General features: G+C 40.5%; 1 protein-coding gene across 1 annotated transcript in view; it reads left to right on the forward strand.

Annotated features, from left to right (window-relative positions):
* Nucleotides 1-12,782, forward strand: part of VCAN (versican) — a 147,055-nt gene extending 134,273 nt beyond the window's left edge. The window contains exons 13-15 of the mRNA XM_044446193.1: nt 6,979-7,123; nt 8,707-8,889; nt 9,319-12,782. Coding sequence (XP_044302128.1) covers nt 6,979-7,123; nt 8,707-8,889; nt 9,319-9,449 — 459 coding nt within the window. The 3' untranslated portion in view covers nt 9,450-12,782. The remainder of the gene's footprint in view (nt 1-6,978; nt 7,124-8,706; nt 8,890-9,318) is intronic.
* The last annotated feature ends 6,809 nt before the right edge of the window (nt 12,783-19,591 follow it).

A 19,591-nucleotide genomic window follows, 5' to 3' on the forward strand; every position in this document is an offset into this window, starting at 1 on the left:
GATAGCTATTATCACTCAATGGTTTTTGCATTACTTAGATATAGCTCATGAGAGATCCACCTTGATAATATTCAAATATCTAAAGACCCATGTGGATTACTTATTAGTTATCCAGGAAACAATGCTATTATAGAGGAGGAAGATGTTAGGTTATTTGCACAAGATTTTAAGATAGAAGATTTAGGTTTGAAAACTTTGGATGAGTCTCAGTAGTGAATGATGAAAGTTAGTGAGAGGCTAACAATTCACTGAGGGTCCAATATGATCTGGCTGCCCATAACCCTCCAAACTCAGAGTGTTATGGGTGTCCTATGTGGGGCAGAAAGAGTTGAAGGTTGCCTCTAAATTCTCCTGCCCTGCAAAATATTTGGCTGACTTTGGTTAAGCAGGGTGCTTTGAAGTGAGAGGCAGGCGGAGGAGCTGTCAGGATACCTTGTATCTTGAGAGTGCCAAACTGCTCCCTGTACCCCAGCATATCTCTTAATTCCCATCTCCAAGGGCACTGTTACACCCTCAGGGAAACAGCTGGCACAGTGTCTTCCCAACAAACTGTGAGGGGAGTGAGGGGAGGCCGAGTGGAGAGACCCAGCTATGAAGTTGGAGGAATTTTCTGATCCTGTAGTCGGGTCTCCCAGAAATTCTGCTGTTCTGTTTATTGGCCACATGATAGCACTGTCTCTTTTATTCTTTCAATGCAATTTACAGTAAAACAATATCTGCCTTCTGTTGGCATGGATCAGTATGATTTAGCTGAAGCCTACATGTTGGATAAAGAAACTGATAACCAGTGGGGACACAGCTAATTCATGAGAAATTTCCACAATATAATTTTTGTTTACTCTGAAACTATAATAAATTGAAAAATTTTGATTATATGACAGATGCCAGGATGGAAAGAGGTAGCTTTATATTTTTCATTGTGCCTTGTCTAATAATAATGATGAGGAGGAGAAGGAGAAGAAACGTTTGAAAGTCAATATGGTGTAGTGGTAAGAATGTCAGGATACAACTGGGAAGTTTCTACTTAGCCATAAAGCTCACTTGTTGATCTTAGACCAGTCAGTGGTTCTTAGCCTAATCTGCTGTGAGGGTGGAATGGAAAGAGCACCATGTACACTGTCCTGAGCTCCTTGCTGTAAGGGGTGATAGAGATATGAATGAATGAATGAATGAATGAATGAATATGGAAACTTAACATATATTAAGTTGACACTCCCATTTTCTTATGGATGCATAAACTTAGAACTGTGCCACAGTACAATAAAACAAAAAGTACTTTAGAGGCCAACAGAGCTTTGGGCAAAGTTTTGAGTCTCTCAATTTTATTACCTGTTTGTCAGCCAGATTCTTGGGGGAAAGGGGTTCTTTCTCAGTGTCTTCCACCTGTTTGAATGTAATGAAAGATTAATTACTAATGAAATTGCGATGCATTCATCCATTTTTCATTGTCCCCGAATGCAAGAAATGTATTGACTTCCATTTGGACAGGTTTTAAACTACCTTTTGGTAGTTTTGTTCATTGCCAATTCTTGCCATTTGATATGTACGGCTTGCAGAGAGACTAAGAACTTTATCCAAAGCTCTGTCAGGCTCTGAAGTATGAAAGTAGTGTCTGCTGCTTTTCATGACAGATTTGGCAACCATGTTATAGGGATATGGGTGCAAGATCTAATTGGCACTGAAATGAAAGAACCCCTAGTACTTTACTCAATTCTCTAGAGTAGGAGTTGGCCGAAGGTAGTTCTCCAGATGTTTTGACCCTCAGCTCTCACAAAGATCTGTCAGCATCACTAATGGTCATGAAAGTTAACAATGCAGGACATCCAAACCATCTGGAAACTGACTGCCCTGCTCTAGATGATTATGATAATAATGACATTACCTTTATATCCTGCCCGTTTTCCCTCTTGCAAGAGATGCAAGGCGGCTTAAATAGAACTTTTCATTCCGTTTTATCCTCACAGCAAAAACCCTGTGAAGCAGGGTAGGCTGAGAATGTGTAATTGGCCTAGTCACTCAGTGAGCTTCATGGCTGAGTGGTGACTAGATCTCCTGGGTCCCCAAGTCCAACACTCTACTTCTCCACACTGGTGTAGACTGCACTTCCAGTAGTAGCCTCACAATGTAGTCCTGTGTCTGTCTACGCATGTATGCCGTTTCCAGTTGGGCTTGTATCCATGTAAGTAGGCACAGGACTGCAAGTTTAGTCTAACATCAGTGTTGTCCCCGATAAGGCAATCACTGTATCCCAGTCCTCAAAATTCTGGAGCAGATTGAGGTGCTGGAGCTCACTCTAAGATTACAGCTCTGTCTTCTACCTTTTCTCTGCCATCGCTTTGTTTCCCATCTCCATCTGTTGTCTTATATATGACAGCATGTGAATACAAGGTATGACTTGGTCATATGAGCTATATAGGGGTTCTTTCCTACAAGTTAACACTGGAGTTTCCAGTTTCCAGCTGCCATCTGCACATAGATCAACAACTTGGTCTGTGATAGTTAAATCTGATTTCCACTCATATTTTTAAAAGGGCAATCAGACCTGTTGTCTCCCCAAAGTTCAGTCCAGATTTTAAATGCAATGCAATGTAAGAATAATAATACATGCTTAAATACATTTGTATTGTATTGTGTTTGAAAGAACCGTTTGTAAAGCTTATCTTCAGTCAGTGATGCTTGCCTAAATAAGGAAATGAAAAACTTCAGTGTGTAGGGTGTAGAGTTAAGAAATCAGCTCAGGAGTCTCTGTTAAGTGGTTCTGGCATTAGTAAAAAGCACTGTGAGGGTCAGAATGCCAAAATAAATGTGCACACTGATGATATCAGATGTGAGGCAACAGCATGTCACGTCTGGGGGAATGGAATGGTGCAATCTTGCAAAACCACAGAGTCCATTCCATGGGATCTTAGGTGCTTGCCAACAACATATGCAAGCCAGGGCTCACAGCTAGTAATCCAGGCCCTTGAAATGTTTTCAGCTTTTACTAGGTCAAGCATAATCTGCTGAAATAGCAATTCTTGCTTTTTTTCCAGGATCTAACCAACATCAACTAGCTTTGGATATTAAAATGAGAATACAGGCTTTGGGACAGCAAAACAGCTAGACTTAGCCCTGTTCTGTGTAAGGAAGAAGTACCTTATTCTTGCCAAGCTAAGGATGCAGTTCTATGGATGGTCCAACTTCTAGCATTTCCCAGCCAGCTATAGTAGCTGGGGAATGCTAGAATTGTCAGATATTTTTTTCTAAACATGAATAAGGCTATGCCCTGAGACTATTTGTTCAGGTATGGGAGATTCAGGACAGAAAAAAGGAACTACTTTATCACACAACACATAATTGAACTAGGACATTCCCTCCCATGAGTTGTATTGACGGACACCAATTTAGATGACTTTAAAAGGGATTGGGCAAATTTATGAAGAAGATTGTCACTGGCTGCTAGTCCTGATGGAGGTATGCTCTCTAGTAGCAGAGGTAGTATGCCTCTGAGAAACTTGGGCAGAGGGGGCTGTTGCTCTGCTATTTTAGGGATTGGGCCCATTTCTCTCAAAATACAGCATCCCAAACTAGAAAGTTCTGCATGTGAGCAAGAAGAAGTTGGAATACTGGAATGTCAGGGTTAATGAACCACAGGGTTCATTAAGCCTGGTGAGAACCAGACTGCCTCTGATTTAGAAGGAGACTCTGTGGAACAAGGAAGGTCAGAGGGAGACAGGCATGAGTTCATGGTCAAGTTAACATCGTTAACATTGCATAACATCAGGTGTTCCTGCCATCTGGCCCTCAAGCAGTGCAACGCTCCCTGAGGATGGAGCCAGCCCTTTTGGATTGGAAGGGTGGTTGCAGGAGGTTGCAGTTTGGAATCAGCTTCTAACTTCTGCAAAAGCTATTTCTACAAATTGGAAAGATCATTACTTTGATAGATGCTGCTTGTTAGCAACATTCATATTACTCGCTCTTCATTGCAAAGCCAGCCTGACTCAGTAAAGGACTGCATTGAGAACCCTTTTGCTTTGATCTATTGAGAAAGAAAAGGGGGAAGATGTGCCCGCAATTCCTGTTTGTGGAATCCTGTGGTCAGCTGCTTGACCACTGTGTGAATAGAATTCTGAATTAGAAGAACCCTTGATCTAATCCAGTATGGCTTTCATATTCTTATTTAGATTAACTCAGAATTTGACTAGGATCTTCTGAAAATAATTGGCAGACAAGTAATTTTTCCAAGTTGATCCGAGGCTCAGAAAAATAATCCCCATACTTCTCTTCCTTGAAGCCTGAGCTCTTTCCACCTACCCCTAGATAAACTAATGGAGTAAACACTATGCTAGTTCAGATATTGGGGGGGTGGGGGAAACAGGAGAAAATCTGCAGGGGCAAATCCACCCATCCTTGGGTGTAGGAACACAGTCCCAGGTGGAGGACCTGAATTTAAGCAGCTCAGAGGGAAATGGGGTTATTCTCTTGATCCTGCTTTACCATAAGTATGCTCACTCTATATGGGTGATTGGTATATATGACTATACTGTAGTTTCCAAAGGAGCACAATTCTGCACCATTTTAAAGGTCTTTCCTTTTATTTCAGACTTTATGTCCCCATACATCTCTTTCCTTCACTTGGTTAAAGAGAATGAAATGGGATATCCATATTTGTACTGAAGCAGAATACTCAAGGGTCTGTCCTGGAGCAAATATGCCTATCAATAGCTAAGATATAGTAGCTAAGAGTGCAATCATACCGATCTTGGATGGTTCAGAAAAGAGCTCCATTGATGGATAGAGGGACACATCCACCAGAGAGACCCCTGGTTCACCCACAGAAAGCACCACCAGCCTTGGTCTGCTGCTGTCCACCGAAATGAGCTGTTCTTGGGTGTAGCAGAGGTGGCCTTGGCTCTGCTGGATCCTGTATCCATCCATTTCCCCTTGAGACCCCAGGATTGGGTGAATGCTGGTTTCATCTTCTGTTGCATCCAGTGGGAGGGAAAATGGGTGGCAATGGAGAATACTTGCAAGGGCTAAAAAGAAGTTGGGGTAAGTCTGTCCATGACACACTGTCTTTCCTTTTCAGCATAAGCCAGTAGAGCTTAGAAAGTGGCATGAGCCAGCAGGACTTAGGCAGCTGCTATTTCTTACCCTTCCTAACCCTATTAAAGATTGTTATACTCAATAATCCTTCAGATGCTGGAGACAAACAGCATCCAGCCAGCTATGTTTTGACACATAGGATGTTCAACTGGATTGACTCACAGGCAGATTATTAGAATGGTTTTTATGAGCCGATAGTATAAAAACATTTGTATCTTAAAGATATCCTGCAAGTAATAATTAAATTATTATCAGTCTTGATATATTTGGTGCAGAGGCTTAAATTATGCAAATGTAATGCAAGCAATGGTAAGATGTGTGTATCCGTAAGGCTGTAAATATATAGTGGTAAAGAATTTTGTTTAGTGTTGGGCTTCTTTGAGGTGGGGGATATTCTCTGTAACATTAGGCAAGGTGGCACAAAATACATTGGCATCTGTATGATCCTCTACCTCCTTTGTTGTTCTGGGGCTACTTTTGGTGCCTCGCTGCTGCATAGGTGTCTTGTAACAGATACACTGTACCCTTCACTAGAAAAGCAAAATTTACCAATCTGCAGTTTGATCCTATGCATATTTACTTGGAAGAAAGTACCACTGTGATTAATCCAATGACCTTAGTCACAGGTAAGTATGCACAGAATTGTAGACTTAGTTTCTCCACATTTAAAAAACAAGTTTTATTGTATAGACTGGCAATAAATCTAATTCAACCCACTTTAGCAGGCTGCAGCCCACTAGCTTAGATAATTAAAAGGCTGTGATTGAGAAGATGACATAGTGCAGGAAACATATAGAAGTACTATATTCAGCTTTTCTAAGGCTCCACTAAGTAAGCAGTGCATTTATGTGGTTCATTAACTTTATTAGTAAAATGTGCTCAGAAAGACAATGTGTTTGGATTACTTTATAAAGAATTAAAGTAAAACAATTTTGGACCTTTTATAAGCACGTAAGTGGACCAGTGCCAAGGCATAAGCTCTGAAATTAAATAAAAGCACTTAGGAACCATGTCATTTTGTCCATTTAAGGCACAGGTTGACTGGTAACTGGCTGGCATTTATGGGGATTCTTGCTCTTCTAGAAATTTATTTTTACCCACCATTAAATTCTACTTGCAACGAAACATTTGCAAAGAACAGCTAAATTAATTTTGCCAAGCATTTCTCTCTGTAGCTCTTTGTTACTGGTAATTTTTACTTTGAAAAAGAACCAAGACAAAAGAATAGTACGTTGCAGCACTTCGTGTAGGACAGGCCTGTCTTCGGGTTCAGCAACTTTAGCCAGGATCTGCTTGTAGCACATAGTCATGGATGGAGAAGGGATCATTCTGAAAAGGCAAGCGTTTTGCTCCCCGGGCTACCCTGAAAGCAAAATGCAAAGTTACATTGCAGTATTGAAATGCTGCAGCACAGATCATTTGTAGGATAATCTTGCAGAATCTTGTCAATATTAGTGTCTGACTATTTCAAAGGGAAAACATGGAAATGTGATGGCAACATGTTTGAGATTTTTAGAACCCAGAGGCTAAAGAAAACCATCTTCAGTCATTGGAATCCTACTTATTCCCAAACTGAGAGTTGACATGTTGACTAAGTTAATGTTATAAATGCATTTAACACTGCAGGGTTTGCTTGTTGTTTGTTCTGTTTAAGAAAATGGAAACAGCAGTAAATGGGATGGGAGAGGGACTGGGATCTCAGCGCACAGGAATGCTGTGTTGAACCCTTTCCTCCCCTGCTGTGCTGAAGCTGAAGCATTAGGTTATGAAATTGTACATTTGAATGTTTGCAAGTCGGTATAGCTGGGTATAGTTTTGTTTTGCAAGACCCCACTGAGCTTAGATTCCTTCAAGCCATGATTCTGATGCTTTATTTTGTCTTTTCTTCTATAGCAATATGAAAACTGGAGACCAAACCAGCCAGACAGTTTCTTTTCTTCTGGAGAAGATTGTGTTGTTATAATTTGGCATGAAAATGGCCAGTGGAATGATGTACCATGCAATTATCATCTCACCTATACCTGCAAGAAAGGAACAGGTAAAGACTTTCAGCCTGGGGTGACAAATCCCAACTTGTTTTTTGTTTCTGTTTTTTCAGGCCAGCATTTCAGCCAAGTGTATGGATGAAAATTTTGGTGCCTGAAGAGAATGCATGCTGCACCACAGGCTGAGTTCTGTTAGTGCTGCAAAATCAATCCATGCTATGATCCAAAATTAGTTGCACTTGGAGTAGACACAATGAAATCACTGCAGCCTAAGTCATCAATGTTACCTGAATGCCACAGCTAGTAGCTAATAGTCATAGTTTGTTTAATCCTATGAAAGGCATAGGGACCTGATCCGGATTGTAACCCTGGTAGTGCTTTTAATCCTTCCCTTGGCTATGGGGCCATTCTGGATTACTGCCCCCAACTCCTGAAATTTCATTTGCAGAATAATGGTCTATAAATAAAATGAGTCTGCTTTAAACATGACTACGTCTGGATTAGTCATGACTAGGTCAACTCCAAATTATAGTAATCTGCTACATATAAACAAGAATTCCTTGTATTTCATTATATTGCTGTAAGTGCCATAAAATGGTTATATGATAAAGTTAAATAGGCAACTTTTTTCTAGTGTAGAAATATATATATTGGTGGTCTTACAGTTTTCTAGAAATCATGCAGTCTACAATGAGCAGAAATTAAGAGCATTCATTTACACTGAGAGTTTGGTCATTTGAGTCAAGTCCCAGCTCAGATGTATCTGAATCTATCAATGTAACAAGCAGCAGTCCTGCTATGATAGCTCCTAGACTTTGGCACCCCAGTCTTACAAATATTGGCTATTGCAGCTTTTCTAAACAGTATTAGGCAGGTACATATTGGTTAGACAGCACTGTGGCTGACTGGTGGAATCTCCACATCATGAGACAGATCAAGGATGTGCTACTTGGGAAGCGAATGGGTAATGTTTGACCCCCTATTGGCTGTACTCCAAGGAGCACTCATTTTTTAAAAAGTTGCTTTAGCTTGTACTAAATTACACCCTATTAGCAGTCCCTAGTGTTAAAGACACTGCTGTTTATTATTATTATTTCTAATTTTTATTCTTGTTGTGATGGCAAAAGCTGAGCATTGCTCAACCCTAGTATGGAATAAGAGTCTATGAATCATTCTTGGCTTACTGATGAATTGTTTGCATAACATAGCTTTTGCTTTTATTGTCATTGTATAATTCAATACTTTTGGTTGATCCAGAAATCCAGATATTTTTTAATCTAAGCAGGAGTTTTTTTTTTGAGGGTTTAGGCACTACAGCTTTTGAAATATTAAGAGCTTTTTTTGTGAAAATAGAAGACAAGATTTTTCTACTAGCTTCCATTAGAAATTGTAGCAGTGAAATTGTTAGTTCAGACTAAAAGATTATCATCAGTTTTTCCTACTTTTATGACTAGTTTAGCTCTTTGAAAATAATGACGACAGCTCTGATACTGGTTTCCTTCAATTAGGTTCCTTAAGCTTTACTGAGGAGTGAGTATTCCAAAAACTTGTGTGATCTACACACACACAGAGAGAGCATTAACGAAAGTTACAACATAAAAGAATACTGACAATATGCTTGCATTTCTATTTCCAGTTGCCTGTGGCCAGCCTCCAGTAGTAGAAAATGCCAAGACATTTGGGAAGATGAAGCCTCGTTATGAAATCAACTCATTGATCAGATACCACTGTAAAGATGGTTTCATCCAGCGTCATGTTCCAATCATCCGGTGCCAAGGGAATGGCCGATGGGATCTGCCTAAAATTACCTGCATGACTCGTAAGTTGCCCTTTTAAAGAGATTTATCATTGATAAAATCCAGGTCAAGCATTTACCAGCCCTACAAGAGTCTTTGCATAGTGGAGGAGAGACGTTCTCTCTCTGCTTGGCCCTTCAGCACATGTCTTTTGCTGCAGGAGCTCTGCACTGGTGTCTGATCAGTCTGATGTGCCATTATTCCATCACCCTCTTTTATTGTGTCAGATGTCCATTTGCATGAATGGGTGCTCACCTTGAGCAGCTTGCATCACATATAACACGATCTCCATGGAGACGGAGTCGCTCCTCCACCATGTGAAGACTGCCTAGGTCAGGAAATGCCTGTACCTACCTGTGTGTGTAATATCACATCGCATCCATTCATTTTTCTTATACTTTTGCTGGCACATTTACAAAGCTTTTCCTCTTTTCTTTCTCTTTTATTTTCAGCATCCTCATTCCAAAGGACTTATCCTAAGAAATATTATTATAAACATTCTTCCCCAGGAAAGGGAAACTCATTAAATTCATCTAAACATTTTCATCGCTGGATCAGGACATGGCAGGATTCAAGGCGCTGAAGGCACCCTGGTGAAAGTGGGATGTTCGCCATGCCAGCCAAAGTCCTAACTTCCTGTGCCTTTAAAAATAAAATAAAATCAGTTATAGGAGTATTACCAAGCAGTTTTGGGAAAGTTAAAGAACTCAGTATTCACAACACATATCAGTGATTGATACAAATGAAAAAATTGAGAAGGGAGCCATTTCCAGCCTATCTAGTATATTAATTTCTATATGTCATTGGTGAGGGACAATTCACTTCTCTATCCCAGTGTCCTGTAATAATTAAGCTCTTCCATTTTAGCACCAGTGACAATGTAAATAAGATGATTTAATGGTGTCTGTTGTGTTCAAAAACCCTGTATATACAATGAGATGTCACACTAAGTTCAGGCTTATTTATGGCGATTTGGGCTCAGAGTTCTTTAATCATTTATTTTGTTTGTCTTGAGGTACTTCACCAGGCTGGAAATAGGTTTAAATTGCTGTTTGCTCTCTTTTTTGTAAACATGGGAGAAAACGGCTCTTACAACCTGAAGATGAACAATGAAAGTAGCTTCTTGCTTAAGGAACACTGCAATTCCCCAGCAGCGGTCCATAGAGAACTGTGCGATGCGAGAGTTGCACAAGGAGCACGGCAAATGGGGACATCCCTGAACATGGGACTGCAATGTGGAATTTGACTATCGTCCTTTCCAGCTTTGGCACTGACCAAAAGGGACTTGCCTGGAGGACTTCCTTTCTGCCTGTCTGCCTGTCTGTCTGTCTGTCTTTCCTTCCTTCTTTCTTTCTTTTAATGACAAGGAGGGCCTGTAGGAATAATTTAAAAGCGCTAATACAATAAATCTCAACCAGGGCCACTTTTTAAAAAATGATTTTTACAACACTAACTTTGGGTCTATGTTACAGCTCTCTGCATTTTAAGATGGAGATAGATAGACCTACTTTTTTGTAAAAAAAAAATTAAAATAAAATTAAAAAGTAAATAATTTTGTATATATAAATATATATAACCATTTTTAATCCTTTTATAAAGTAATGAATGTTTGTGTATGAATGCTGCAGCTGTGAAGCGTACATAAATAAATGAAGTAAGCCATACTGATATAATTTATTGGATGTTCTTTTTAACCTTGAAATAGCTTGGTAACTTATTGAGAGCTACCAAACTTACCTGATGCATTTGGAAGAACCAGAGTTGGCTTCAAACATTTTTGACTTGTGAAAAAAAATTCAAATAAATGGGATCATTTGTCTGTGGTGATGTGAATGAGAGCTGTGACTTGTATACAATCAGCATCTTTACCTGTGAATAATATTTATGTGCCCATAGAAATATTGTAGATTTTTCTTCATAGTAGATACAATCAAACAGGTGGGAAGGGGCAAGATATTACAATAAACAATTCTGTCACAGCCTGGTGAGGTACAATTGCTACAGAAAATGGTACTTCAAAGGGCCAAACAGGGTGTTTGTTTCTGAACCCATCTTATACATGGATGGGTCCAGAGGCATATGGGATTGATCTGGGAACAGGTATTGTCCAATACAGCCAAAATCGTCTTCCCCTTGCAATCGTAGCACCACTGGGGGCAGAAGCAAAGATTTTTCATGTCATATGCTTTGACTTTTAGAGCAATATTATGAAGAAAAATATCCTAGTTGTATCAGTGCATGTGAAGTTTGTGAGGAAAGTAGAAGGTAACAATAAGGGCTAGCTCATAGACTGACCTCTTCATAATTGAATTCTAGTATGTGTGTGTGTGGGGAGGGTGTACGTGACATAGCTTTAGTAGTGAACAGACTCTACGTGTGCTCTCACATGTCAGGAAACTGGCCTTTGATTGGGGCAACAAGCTGGCTTCACATAGCAATTTATGTGGCACGTATTTCTTGTGAATGCAGCCTCAAATGGTGTAAACTTGTCAGGGCTGGCCCAAGACATTTTGCTACCTGAAGCAAAGGACAAGATAGTGCCCTCCTCCATTCTATGTGCAAAAAATGTTAACTGGACTGGACGTTGAGTGTTTCTTCAACACTGGCAATAGGGAAGCACACCTGAAGGAATTCAGGCTCATTCAGAAGGGACAGGAAAAGCCACATGACCCCCAGCTCACTCCGCCAACATTTTCTGGCTACTGCCCAACATCTGCTCTCTGAGGCGACTGCCTCACTCTGCCTTATGGGAGGGCCAGCCTTGGAATTTGTATTTATCAAGTCAGGGCTAAGTTTTACTTGCCAGGTATCCTTTTTGTGGTGTTCAGTTTTGTACCACCTGAAGCCTCATTCAAATTGATTGAATCTCTGTGAGAACATAAGATGACCTAAGAGTTGCCATATTTAACTGTGTGTGAATTTGTGGTAGATTCATATGATCTGTTTTCCTTCTGTGCAATAACTTTCTGCAAACAAGGAATTTCCAAGAAATTGGGCCATTTAAAAAGGTAGAACATACACATTTGTTCAAATCTGCTGTGGAAAACATCTGTTTTGTCAAAAGCTAGAGTCTAAGCAGATCACTGATATCCTATTTCAGATATTCCATTGTGAGGTATCCAAGTTTCCTGAGGAAATATGTACCAGTCTTCCATGTTTAAACATAGTGGTGTTTGGTGGTAGTTGGTGGATACATTTGCTTAGTAGAGATTTAGACTAAATATATTCAAGTCTCTATCCTGCCATTTTGCTGCATGTTCACTAACTTCACCCTTACAAATGGACCCAAAGTTTCCTAGGCTGAGACCAGGGTTTGGGGGCCAGTTTTGTGAAATGTGAAATCACAGAATTGGGCTGTGCCTAATCATTTTGGCCTGTCATGGTCTCTCATATGGAGCTACCACTGTTTTGATCTGTACATTTCCCTGCTTTCCTAAACGCAGAGTACTTTTTCACTATTTATATCCTATTTTGTATAGTGTGTAATGTGAATGTTTTGTTTTTGTGAAAGAAAGTTTAGAAACATTGTTAACTTTTTATATTGGCTTCTGGCTCACCAAAGAAACCTTGTTTTGCTCTACTGTGACTTGTCCTGTTTATTGCATGTCTTAGAATTTAAGTCTTTGTAATGTCAAGTTCTACTGATTAGTCAAGATAATTGAGAACAACAAATACTGAAAGATGCAAACACTTTCATAATTTTTTTACATTTCTAATAATAACTTTTTAACTGATTAACCAGGGTCAGTTTTTTGATAGACTTTTAATGGGAAATTGATTTGACCATAGTCCATTAGATACAGATGGTTTATGAAATCTGTTTTCTAATATACCATATATATATATATAATAAATATTGTGTAAACTGAGATTATTCTCAATAAACAGTATATACACGTCATTTTGTATAAAAATACACTAGTGTAGGTTTTATCACTCTTTGTACTGTTTGTACCAAAATATACATTTCAGTCATTTTAATACCAGAACATGGTCCACTCCTGTTAATTTGTGCCTATTTTTGATCAGGTGTCATGCCAAGGTAAGTGAGAAAAGGGGAAACAAAGAATTGTTGAATCTCAGCTTATTCAAATAAAGGCCCACATTTTCCTCAAAGGATTTGGAAATAGGGATATTCTTTCCAAAGTAAAAGTGATCTATATGTATAAAAGGCTTTTAAAAAATAACCACTTGGCTTTCTGCTGAATGAGAAAGTTTCTCCCTGTCTTCATAGCTGTTTTCTTTGTAAAGTCTGTAGCATTTATCCAGACAGGTAGTGGGTGTACATAGGCCCCAGCTGCATTTTACCCTTCGTACAATGATTCCCTGTTCTCAGAGTCACTTGTTGATGCATAAGCAATGTTCTTCAGTTTACTGGACTGAAGCCTTGTGCCCTCACTGCCATCTCTTTCTTTGTAAATGCAGGAAAGTATTAAGACTATATAATGATTCCTGTTTTCCTGCCAAAAAGTTTGGATCTGTTGCATTCACACCCAAGTGTGTACAATCCAAGGAACATATGCAAAATATCATTGTTTTGTGTGTGTTCTGAGTGAGCATGTTCCCCTCTTCATCGCTTCCTCTTCTTTCCTTCAGACTTACACAAACTTACCTGAAGAAGCTGGGGAAATGGCCTTCAAGAATGGTGGCAAGTATTCCATTTCTGTGGTGGGCTGTCCTTTCCACCTTTTCCAAGGGACTGAGTCCCAGCATCCCTGTGGGAACATGACACCATTTGTGCTGTCTCCTTCTGCAGACCTTCCCCGCTGTATCTTCATTCCCAAGGTCATGCACAATAACAAACAGGCTAAAATTATGTTCCAATTTCACTCCACATAGACAGTGTAATCAGAGCTCAAGTTCATTAAGAATCCCTCATCAAGAAATTGGAGCTGTGAACTCTGAGCCTTAAGTTTGGACTTAAGTTCTAGCCAAGCGAGCTATTCCAAACTGCATGCCTGGGTCTCCAAATCCTTTTCAGGCTTAGCAAAGACAGGACATATAGAACATTAGGTCCTGTGCTTTAGCACAGTAAAAAAAATCTGGATTGGCCAGGTTTAAATACACAGAGAAGTTTAAGTACTTCTGTCTTTGCCTGGTCAACACAGCAAAGTCTCCAGGTTAAGTGCAATGACTGCAAAATCACTGAAGTCATGAATTGGGGTCTGTGGTTTGCCTATTCCAAAAGGAAGAATGTGTGTACAAACACAAAGAGGCTACTCCAGTGTCTACTTAAGGCCTGATTTATAAAGCATGAAGACAGTGTGCAAGGCCCTGACTTATGAAAATGTTCCACGTGCAGCTGGTCATGTTCAGTGCACTTACCACTTGTGCTGCTGGCCCATTTGAATGAAATATTCACTTGCTGGTGCACACATGACCACACTTCATACTGGAATGGCAATGATCCACATGAACAAGCTGGCACATGTGGGGCATACATTTAAACATGAGCTGCTGTTTATGGAGGTAAAGCTCTAATCCCAAATTCAGAAGCAAACTGGGCTTATTTGGAAAGATTTAGTAGATGGCCAAATTGAATTGGGGCTCCTTCAAAGCTGACCCAATTAAAATCTGAATGCTCCTGCAGAATCAGGATTTGGAAGGATACAGAGACATGGACCATCTGAAATGACAACACATCTTGGCTTAAATTACCCACTGGGGATCTTGTGTCATGGGGGGCACGGCTGGTGGCATTTTTGCACAGTGTCTTTAAGCATCTGCTTTGCTGTGGCTTGTTCTGTCATGCAAACACAGGCAGCTGGGGTTGTTTGAGGGTTAGACAATCCTCAAATAATCCTCATATAATGTGTGGGTTGATTGTTTGTACAACCCTCAAACAATCCCTGACACTTGGGATACATCATTTTTTGGAAATCCTCAAACTGCAAAAGTACTCTTACAAAAAATTCCCTGAACTTCAGCTGCTACTGAAGCAGTGGCAGCCTCAGAGGAGGCAACTATCCCTGCAACATCATCCTATTCTGCCAAGAAATTTTAAAAGTTCTAAGGAAACTGCACTAGTTCCCTATTGATTTCAAGACTCACTTTGAAATATTAAGTTTAAAGCTCTAGATAATTTAGGATTAGGCTATCGAAAGGACTGCCTGATCATGATGTGCAGGAGATGCCTCTTGAGGACATCATTACCCAGGGAGGCCTGTGTTAAAGGAATTTCTTCTGTGCCACTCTGAAATTATAGCATGGATTCCCTCAAGAGCTCTTATGAGCCACAACTCTTGACTTTTGGAAAAGTGTGAAGATGCAGCTTTCTAATGATGTAGTCAGTTGAACATTCCACAGCTTTATTTTTCAGTTTGTGACCTGCCTTGGTATGCTTTTGAGCAAGTAAGGCAGAATGTTAATGTTAATATCAATCAATAAAGACTTTATGTCCTATGCGCACACTCTTTCTCTGTCTCTGTCTCTGTCTCTTCCTGTCTTTGCTTGTCTCTGCTTTTGTATTGTCTCTTCCTGGTTTCTGTTTCCTTCATTGCTCTGTCATAGAATTATTTCTGATTAAAAGGCCAAGTCTTTCTTTGTTTTCACACTTAAGGATATACTTGACATATATCAGCACCATTCAAAAGCCCTTCAAATGCATGTAGGGAGGAGGGTTATAACTGCTTGCACCTTCTGGCCTCAATCTCTTCTCAAGCTTCCATATGTACTTCTGATGTAGTGTTTGCAAGAGTCTGTGGTCACAGAAAATGTGCAAGCAATAGGCTGTATTTATCTAACTGAGGACTCTTGAATAGGTAGGGACTTGTCCATAATCACAGAACAGGCATGTTGTAAACACAGGCATTGTACCAAACATATGTACAAGGCAGAAGCATGGGACATGATTTGCCATCCCACTGGGGCTAAAGTTTAGCTACAGGTTTCCCTCCATTTAGAAATCACTTTCTCAGGGAATCTTCCAAACTGAGCTGAGTTTAATGGTTGTGCAAAACTCTGTTCAGAACAAGCCCTGATAGCCTTAACGATGTGGCAATCCATTGGAAATAAAAGTTAGTTATGAGACCCATTGTGGTGACACCTGATCCCATGATGACATTCAATATGCTGTCCCATACATTGGCAAGAGTGGTCCACACTCACTCCATTAATTTGCTTTTGCTTTTTCTACATTTATGTTTTAAGTCATGGGAGAAATCCAACACCACCTCTTTGTTTAAATATACAGCAAGAAAAGGTTTTATACACAGAAATATATCCATGAAAGATATAAAAACCAAGAATGGTGGGGTTTGCCAAGAAGCATCTGGGTTCTCAGTCTTTCTAGAAAGTGGCAAATGAATAAGTCGTTCCTCTACTTTGTTTTGAAACATGCAGAAGGAACATTCTTTTGACTTAAGAATATAGTATGAGATCTCTGAAAGATGTAGGCAATTCCTGCTTTCCAGTTGCATGTACTGAATTTAAGTCTGTCTGTCCATCTGTCTCTTTCCTTCTTGTATACACACACACACACACACACACACACACACACACACACAGAGAGAGAGAGAGAGAGAGAGAGAGAGAGAGAGAGAGAGAGAGAGATTACAGCTCACTTGCAGAGAGTACACATTGCATGTGTAAGGTCCCTGGTTCAATCTCCATTTAAAGGAGCTGCAACAGCAGAGCTGGGAAACAAATCCAGATAACTGAAGATTTAATGGCCTAGTGCCTGATCCAATATAAGAAACTTGGCATGTACAAATAATAGTCATACAAATGCAGTTAGTTTTACTATGAGAACAAGGCTAGTGTCAAGGGAAGACATAGCTGGGCTTTTGCCAAGCACACCCAGCTGAGTAGGAGTTCACTGACTAGAAGCCCTTAGAAGGGTTCCTCCTCTCTGCCATTGCAAGTCGCTGGCTCACCTGTGGTTTGCTCTGGCCCAGAAGACTGTTGGGGTGAGAAAGAGTGTGAGGTGCAACCACTGCTGCCTTGTTTACTGACCCTCCACCTGTCAAGCAGGAAACTGGTAGTAATGGTGAAGAGAGGAGGAGAAGCAACAGTAGCTCTTGTAGTGGCAATGAGGAGGAGGACTCATTATGAGAGGATCCCATTGAGAACAAGGGTTTTGCCAAGTGCCCTCAAGAGCCTGGAGCTGGCACCTTCGGAAAGGAAAAGGGATTAGATAAGTTAATGAACAATGAGGTTGTCAATGGCACATAAACCCTTCAGGATAAGAAGTAGCTTGTCTTTGAATTCCAGTAGTCAGAGAACAGCAGGGGTAGGCAGATGTTGTCCTCACACTTCCAGTCTTACTGTGGATGGCTAGTGGAAATGTGATGGTGGACTTGGCAGGAATTTTGCCTGGCCATGCAAGGCTGTTTTATGTTTTAATCTTGCATTTTTCATTCTGAGGTTAATGGCACATTCTACATGAAGGTATGCAACAAAGCTGCAACCATTGTGGTTGTTGTTCAGTAAAAACACTGTTGAGGGGCTGCAATGCCGAGCAGATAGCCTACAATAGGAAGTATTGGTGAAGCCTTTTCCCAGCAGCCATTCTGCTTATTGGAGTCACCTCCTGGCAATAATTCCTCTTCATTGTATGCATTTCTAGAGGCACATTGACTCTTGTGAAACTCTTCCTCTTGTTGTGCAGAAGCAATTTTGAAACCAACCAACCAACCCTGAAGGAACCATAGAAACCTCCCTTATACCAAGTCAGATAATGTATCAATTGATTGGTAATGGGTTTACAAGGTTTTAGACAGGAAATTTCTCCAGTCCTGCCTGAAGGATGCCAAAGAAGATCTTCAGACTTTCTGCAAGCAAACCAGTGCTCTACCAGTGAACTAAAGGCCTTTTAGGCCTCCCTCCATTCAACTTCTTAGTCTTCATAGACTGCTTTTAATTAACAAACAAAATGCATCAAGGCTTTCTTACAGGCTTAAAAAAACTTTAAAACTTAACTTTACTAGCCCCTTCATCTCAAATCCACCAAATTCTATAATATAAACTACTAGAGCTTCACTAGACAGGGCCGTGACATTGTTTTTCATTTGTACCATAAAGTGTTGGGAAATAAATCGAATCATTTCTATACACACCACTTTTTTTGTTTCAGAGTTAACTGCACTGCTATTAAGGAAAACAGCCAAAATTAATAAGGAAGTTTTCAAAGAACTTGATGGCTCAGGATAGCTTTTTTGGTTTATGGTGCCAAAGTCTCTTCCAAGAAAAAGAGTGAAAGCCAAGAAACATTGTAGCATATGGATATCATTAGTGTTTGAAGAACTGGGTTGTAGGAGTGATGTCTCAGACAAAACTAATTTGGACCAGCAGCTGAATAATAGCTATCAGAAAAATTGTCAGAAGAACCACCCCTACTCCAGGACTTGCCCATGAAGCAATCTTTATTTCTGTAGCCTGCAGGCACAAGCAGAAAAAGGTCATTTTCCATCACTTCCCCATCCCAAGATTTGAAAGAACAAAAGCCAAAACATAACCCTTTCACTTATACCTCTGCTGCAACCTCTCTCTCTCTCCCCCCCCCCACCTAAATGGTTCCGAATTCTCCAGGGTGCAGGGTGGTAGTGAGATCCTTGAGGTTTGTACTGCGTGGTAAACCAGAGTTGACCAGATGGAGAGGAGGGTTGTGCATTTAGTGGTTGTACATAGGAAGGGCATTTTGGCAAAAGCAGCTTGCAAACAAAGCTGCACCTGCCAAAATTTTCTTGAACAGCTCTTGGCGCAAGGCTTGGCATCTGAGCATCACCCTAGAGCCCTGCTGAGCATGTTAGCTTGAAAACCAAAAGGAAAGAAAAAGCAGGCCCTGGCAGTGAGCACAGGGAGAAAGCGACATGACAAGATGTTGCTGCACAGACTAACTACTCTTCACTTCTCACACTACAGTGGTGCCCGTATATACCGCAATTTCCCACCTTTGCAGGATGTGTGGAGCGCAGCACAGGCTATGTGTCATGCTATGGATGTCACATTATGTACAGAAAGCAAATGCATTGATGAATGCTTAGGGAGCCCTGAGAAGCATTCTCTGATGTCCTGCTCCCTAAGTTTTGTTCTTGGGTGCTGTGCCCAATGGTTAAGCACATGAGAGCTGTGGACCAGCAGGACCCTCCTTCGAATCTCACCTCAGCCACGCATTCAAAGTCAGTCTCAGTCAGTCTCATTCCCAGTTGGTCTCAAGCTCCTCTCTGCATTCTGAGGGTAGCAATACTGGTCATTCTTCCCTATTCAGAGATAATGTGCAGCAAATGGAAAACACCTGAATAGATATTAATTGTGAGGATCTGGTGGCTATTATAATGGATTCCATTCCTCCAAAGTATCAAGCCTGGTGCTGGTGTACTAACTAACACCAAATAAGCTCAGAAATGCCCCCCCCCCCCCCGTGCGTTGATCTGCTACTACATGTAATTCATCCCTCTTATCCACGTCTAAGAAATACAGTTTGGAAGACATTTTTTTCTTCCACTAACTGCAATTTGAGCAGCCTCCACTAGATGTCAGACAGAGGTGGTTTATTGCACTGCATCTATTCAGAGATCTTCTTGGAGAAGGGTTGCGTATTGGCCTTTTTCTGCTGAATGAAGAATGGGAACGTTTATTCATAATACCACTCGTGGCATCGATCTCCCATTTGAATAGATGGAAAAGCTTCCTTCAGTTATCCTAGAACTGAATTGCACCTCCAATGGAATGCAGTGAATGGGGCTCTCCACTGAACTAGAACCAACCACAGATTAAGGCTTTCTG

The sequence above is a fragment of the Varanus komodoensis genome, unplaced genomic scaffold, assembly GCF_004798865.1.
Source record: "Varanus komodoensis strain SLA01 unplaced genomic scaffold, ASM479886v1 scaffold5, whole genome shotgun sequence".
Classification (NCBI taxonomy): domain Eukaryota; kingdom Metazoa; phylum Chordata; class Lepidosauria; order Squamata; family Varanidae; genus Varanus; species Varanus komodoensis.